Source organism: Adiantum capillus-veneris, chromosome 27, assembly GCF_014529385.1.
Source record: "Adiantum capillus-veneris isolate H3 chromosome 27, ASM1452938v2, whole genome shotgun sequence".
In the NCBI taxonomy this organism is placed as follows: domain Eukaryota; kingdom Viridiplantae; phylum Streptophyta; class Polypodiopsida; order Polypodiales; family Pteridaceae; genus Adiantum; species Adiantum capillus-veneris.
The window spans coordinates 15,432,017-15,437,399 of record NC_140957.1 but is presented as its reverse complement, the minus strand read 5'-3'; the positions used below and the strand labels follow the sequence as shown (position 1 = coordinate 15,437,399).

Below are 5,383 nucleotides of genomic sequence, written 5' to 3'. Positions count from 1 at the left end.
GTTGAGCTTTCATAGCCATTTGGGTGAGACCTCGAGCTCACCATACCCCCAGCTCCTCTCCTCATTTGTTTGAAGTACAACCAAGCAAATAAACAACATCGAGCAAGGTCTACTGCTATTTTTGCTTTTGGCTTCCATAGCCATGGGGGTGAGACCTCAAGCTAACCATATCCCAGAGAGTTTTAAATGAACTTTGGAAGCACGTGGAAACAATCCAAAGGCGTTTTGCACTAGGCTGGGGTTAGCCACCGTTGCGCACGTCATCTTGGAGCTTCTCTACCCCATCCTCTCACAAGAAGATTTAGAAATTTTCTCATGTAGGAAAATGGAGTCTTTTCCAGTGTTTTCCATACAATGAATAACATCATGAGCTTATGCTCGAGAGGCACCGCATACCTAGCTAGGTACGATTGGGGGCAGGGACCCCGGCCCCCCACCGGGCCGGGGGTCCCTGCCCCCAATCGTACCTAGCTACATACCTAGCTAGGTACGATTGGGGGCAGGGACCCCCGGCCCCCCCACCGGCCCGGGGGTCCCTGCCCCCAATCGTACCTAGCTAGGTATGTGATGCCTCCCTCACGGAAGCTCCAAAACTTCTTGTGAGATCTCACAGTAACTCTGCCAAAAGAGGCGGAGTTACACAAACCCCCGCCACAGTAATCTGTTTTACCTGCAAGAAGACGGTTTTGATGCCATCACCTTCACCCCGCTCTGATGTGTGCAAAACACCTCTTTAGAGCCCCGTGCTGCCTACCGGAAGGAGGGGCTAGAGAAGATTCTTCTCTCATGCACCACAAACACTCTACGCGGTCACACAACGTGCTCCGCTTGCAACAAGTAGGTTAGCAGCATCTGATTTGCCTGCAGTTGCGTGCATGCGCGATTTTTTAGCCTTGCTTTCTGTTTTTGGCTCTTGCACTACAGTGCTCTCTGTAAATACTCAGCTTGGAGCATATGTTTCCAGGGCTTGGAGCGGCTGTGTCCAGCCCCTGGCTGCGCTATAGCCACCCTGTGGGACTGCTGTGCGTAGTGCTTGCAGAGCGCCAGGCGGGACGGGGCTCTTAGTTGAAAATAGCGACCTAAGTTGAGCCTTTTACTAAGGCGGGGAAAAGGTGTTACGAAGAAGACACGAACACAAATTGTTGATCCCCCCAACCTCTCTCTCTCTCTCTCTCTCTCTCTCTCACACACACACACACACACACACACACACACACACACACACACACACGCACACAGAGGAGAGGGATGATGCATTCAGCGTCTCAACATTGAGAAATCGGCAAGCAACAAGCACCTGCTCATTGCAATAATCCTGCTTCTATACCCAGGTGCGACCTGTCTGTCATAGAATATGCCTCAGCTGAGGCTGCAGCTCAAACAGCTATTGTATGCAGGAGTGCGTCCCAGTCGTGTATTTGAAAGAGGGAAGTTATCGAAGGTGTTGGACAATAGGACAACTGTGTGCACTCAGAGTTTGGTCAGCGTCTTCAATGAGACAAGTTGGATCTTCTTTAAGGGACTGGGACGAGATCTCTAGACATGTACAAATCAACATCTAGCTTATTTGAAGAGCTTCTAATACACAGGGATGTTGCACTCGTCAAAAGAAGTGATTGTTTTGATTTGTGCAGCGCATATGAGTTGTGGAGTTGATTTATATACGAACATACACAAATTGTATAGAACCACATTCAACGCATGCATGTGTACAGGGGCCTGCATCCCTACCATTTATGTAATTTACAAGGGAAAGATTTTCAATGGCCTTGGTTGTGTGCCCTATTCCTGGTCTGGACACACATGTACAAGCTGGCACCTTGCCATCAACCTTGATCAATGGTATTGTGGTGGGTGCTGCCCATCAACATGTTAAGTCAAAAGTATGCAAGGGTTTATTGCTTTTCCGCTCTTGTGACGATGAAGGATGGCCCGAAGAGCCTCCATCAGTGGAGAGCTTCATGCATGGGCTGGAGAAATGGGAAGAGGATGAGGACCCGCTGGCTTATGTCCAGCAATTCTTCTCAAAGGCTTGCCAATATGGATTTGATCTTCATAAAATGATTGGCAACTCTTTTGTTGAGCTTTTTGCAGGTTGCGGAAGCATGTCCTGGACTCAGCAAGTTTTTAACAGGCTTCACTTTTGTGATGAGTATTCCTGGAGTTCTCTCATTCAGGGGTTCTATGCGTGTGGAGAAGTTGAGCAAGCCTTCAGCATGCTGAATTTTGTAAGGGCCAGCTATGTACCGGGGTACGTCCCTGCACTTATGGCTGTTCTTAAGGCTGCTTATGAGCTTGGATACATTGAATGCACACAAATTGTACACTCTGAAATCATCAAAGAAGAGCTTGAGAAAGATGTTTTCTTTGGAAGTGCTTTGGTTAGAACTTATACAAAATTTGGCTTCCTCGCTGAAGCCCAGGGTGTGTTTGATGAGATAGCAGATGTCGACTTGATCTTATGGAATACCTTGATAGGAGGCTATGTGGATCATGGTCTGTATGAGGAAGTAATGCAATGCTTGAGAGAGATGCAATGGCAGGCCCTACCGCCATCTCCTGTTACGATAGTCTATGGGCTACGAGCTTGTGTAGATGCTGGCTGCCTTGGAAAGGGTAGGGAATTATGTGTGGAGGTTTTCAGGGAAGGATTTGAACAGGACCCATATGTCGCAAGTGCTTTGCTGAACATGTTTGCCAAGTGCGGTTCGCTTGCAGAAGCACAAGACATATTTGATGAATTGCCACTTCCAAATGTCGTCATGTGGAACACACTAATAAGTGGATTTTTGGACCAGAGTTCTTTTGATGAAGCTCTTGTCTGCTACAGCAGGATGAAATCACAAGGCTTGCCAGGAAATGCCATTACATTTGTCTGTGTCTTAAAGGCTTGTGCCAATACTGGCCTTTTGAAATTGGGACAAGAAATTCATGCACAAAGCATAAGAAATGATTATAACTTGAATGCAAAGGTTGGCAATGCATTGCTGGAGATGTATACAAAATGTGGGTTACTGGAAGAGGCACTGGATGTCTTTTCTGAGCTTACGCAACGAGATGTTATTGCATGGACCAGTATTATTGTGGGCTTTACTGAGTCTGGATATGAAGAAAAGGCTCTGGATTGTTTGAAGTTGATGCAACAGGAAGGTGTAAGTCCCAACAGTGCAACATATGTATGTGGTTTGAAAGCTTGTGGAGGTGCAATAAGTACTGGACTTTGTCTACATCTAGAGATCATGAAGAAAGGCCTTGAGAATGCTGATTGTATTGGCAATGCTTTAGTGGATATGTATGGAAAGTATGGCTTGCTGAAGGATGCACAACACATGTTTGATGAGCTGCCAGTGCAAGATACAATTTCTTATACTGCTATTCTATCAAGCTATGTTGAGTATGGCTTTGGTGAGAGGGCCATTCAAATTTTGGACATTATGGTACAGAAGGGTGTCTCTCCAAGTTCAGTCACTTATCTTGCTGGCTTGAAAGCTTGTGCAAGCTTAGGAGCTGTAAATAGGGGTCAAGAGGTACATATGGACATTGTAAAGCATGGATTTGAAGGTGCCCAGTTCACAGGAAATACTCTATTGGACATGTATGTAAAATGTGGCTTCCTAGAAGAAGCACAAGAAGTGTTTAACCAACTGAAAGTTAAGTGTGATGTTTCGTGGAACACATTAATTGGGGGATATGCTGACCATGTTTTGAATGAGCAAGTGCTCGACTGTTTTCAGAAGATGCACTCTTGTAGCATATCTCCTAATGTGGCAACATTTCTTTGCAGTTTGAAAGCTTGTGGCAACCTTGGTGCTGTTGATGCGGGGCGAGAAATACACTCTCTTGTCGTCAATCAAGGATGCCACATTTCTTGGCATGCACCACTTGATGCGCGTGCGGTTGACAGTGTTTGTAATCTTTCTTCTGCTCTCATAGGCATGTATTGTAAGTGTGGAAGCATGGGTGATGCCCAGAAAGTTTTCGACATGGTGCACACAAGAGAAACAGAAATATTCAATTCTTTGATGACAGGGTATGCTTGTCAAGGAGAGAGTACACCTGTGTTTCATTTGTTGGATAGAATGAAAAAGGAAGACAATCAGCCCAACGAGGTGACCTTTCTAAGCATTCTCACTGTATGTAGCCATGATGGACTTCTAGACAAGGGGCAGGAATACTTCGGTATCATGGTAGATGGCTTTGACTTGCTCCCAACTGTGAAGCACCATACGTGTGTAGTGGATCTCTTTTGCCGAGCAGGTCAATTGGATGAGGCAATTGTGGCAACGACTAGGTTGCCTGTACAGATGGATACTGTGGTGTGGAGTAGTATTCTAAGTGCTTGCTACACGTGGGGAATTGCAAGGCGTGTAAGCAAAGCTTGGCGATTGAATGTGGAGTGAGCATTGTTAAATGTACCCTATTGTGTACAAAGAGATGTACAGAGGTCACTTACAAAGACAAATCCGAGATGGGTTACAGATACAGCCCTCATATACATATGAAAACCACTTCCTCAAGATGAGTCTTTTATATGCTTCATGGCTAGAAGCCTTTGCTTTACAAGAATGCATGCTCATTGCTAACGTGGAATTAAGAACCTTGACACTGACTCATCCTTAATGAAGAAGGACCAAGAACTACTACATACAACAGGGGAGGACCTCATCTCTGAGTCTCAGCAGACACAACCCACCCCTCTGCCTATGGACGCCATTTACTTTGATTGGGCTCTCGACATTATCTAATGGAATGGCACTTTGGCCTAGCAGACACAACCCACCCCTCTGCACTGTCTTGTTATATTTAACGGGATGGCAATTTTCCTACATGGAGGATTGACATGCATGCCGCAGACCTGGGGGGGAAGAGAGAGAGAGTACAATATTATGGCACCTTAAGAGGCTATACATCTCATAAGCTCTTTCACCACCCCGTCCATCCCCAATGGAGCCAACCATGCCTACCTCTCTCTTTCTTTCATTGGAGCCACCATTTCCCATGCACTTGCTACACCTACTCCACACTCTCCTATCCACTTCACACCAGCAGAGGTTCATGTGGGCCTGTTGGCTCGACCCATCCGCACCATTGTCCACACTCACCTTCCACACGAGAACTAGCCTCTATATACTCAGCAGAGGTTCATGCGGGCCTGTTGGCTCAACCCATCTGCACCATTGTCCACACTCACCTTCCATATCTCATCTGTCTTACTGTGCACATCAGCCCTTAGCTCCTTTCCAAAGTGATCACCTCATTTATATAACTAACACCATAGCCCTGTTCATTGCACACATCTTTAGCAGGGCTATAGTGGACGGGAGGGACACTATTGTGCCCATCCACAAGTTTGACGACACCCTAGAACTTGGGAATTACAAGA

The 5,383-nt window shown here is 46.2% G+C and overlaps 2 protein-coding genes across 3 annotated transcripts; both read left to right on the top strand.

The window, feature by feature from the left end:
* The first annotated feature begins 635 nt into the window (after positions 1 to 635).
* LOC147421552 (uncharacterized) lies at positions 636 to 1,554 on the top strand. Of its 2 annotated transcripts, XM_086502725.1 has the most exons (4): positions 636 to 837; positions 965 to 1,029; positions 1,288 to 1,331; positions 1,398 to 1,554. In XM_086502725.1, exons 1-4 carry the CDS (start codon positions 715 to 717, stop codon positions 1,538 to 1,540), a joined length of 375 nt encoding a protein of 124 aa, XP_086358851.1. In that variant the 5' UTR covers positions 636 to 714; the 3' UTR covers positions 1,541 to 1,554. The 2 variants fall into 2 exon arrangements, 1 of the variants encoding a protein (XP_086358851.1); XR_015186755.1 differs by lacking the exons at positions 1,288 to 1,331; positions 1,398 to 1,554 and having other exon boundaries at positions 768 to 841; positions 965 to 1,049.
* A 5-nt stretch (positions 1,555 to 1,559) lies between these two features.
* On the top strand, positions 1,560 to 4,965 carry LOC147421551 (putative pentatricopeptide repeat-containing protein At3g47840). The gene has a single exon (XM_086502724.1). The coding sequence runs from the start codon at positions 1,764 to 1,766 to the stop codon at positions 4,398 to 4,400; it is 2,637 nt and encodes an 878-aa protein (XP_086358850.1). The 5' UTR covers positions 1,560 to 1,763; the 3' UTR covers positions 4,401 to 4,965.
* Positions 4,966 to 5,383: the final 418 nt, after the last annotated feature.

Coding starts and splice junctions, on each gene's coding strand:
- LOC147421552 (XM_086502725.1), top strand. CDS start 715: ATGTGTGCAAAACACCTCTTTAGAGCCCCGTGCTGCCTACCGGAAGGA. Junction 838..964: donor ACGTGCTCCGCTTGCAACAA/GTAGGTTAGCAG, acceptor ATATGTTTCCAG/GGCTTGGAGCGGCTGTGTCC. Junction 1,030..1,287: donor CTGTGGGACTGCTGTGCGTA/GTGCTTGCAGAG, acceptor GAAATCGGCAAG/CAACAAGCACCTGCTCATTG.
- LOC147421551 (XM_086502724.1), top strand. CDS start 1,764: ATGGCCTTGGTTGTGTGCCCTATTCCTGGTCTGGACACACATGTACAA.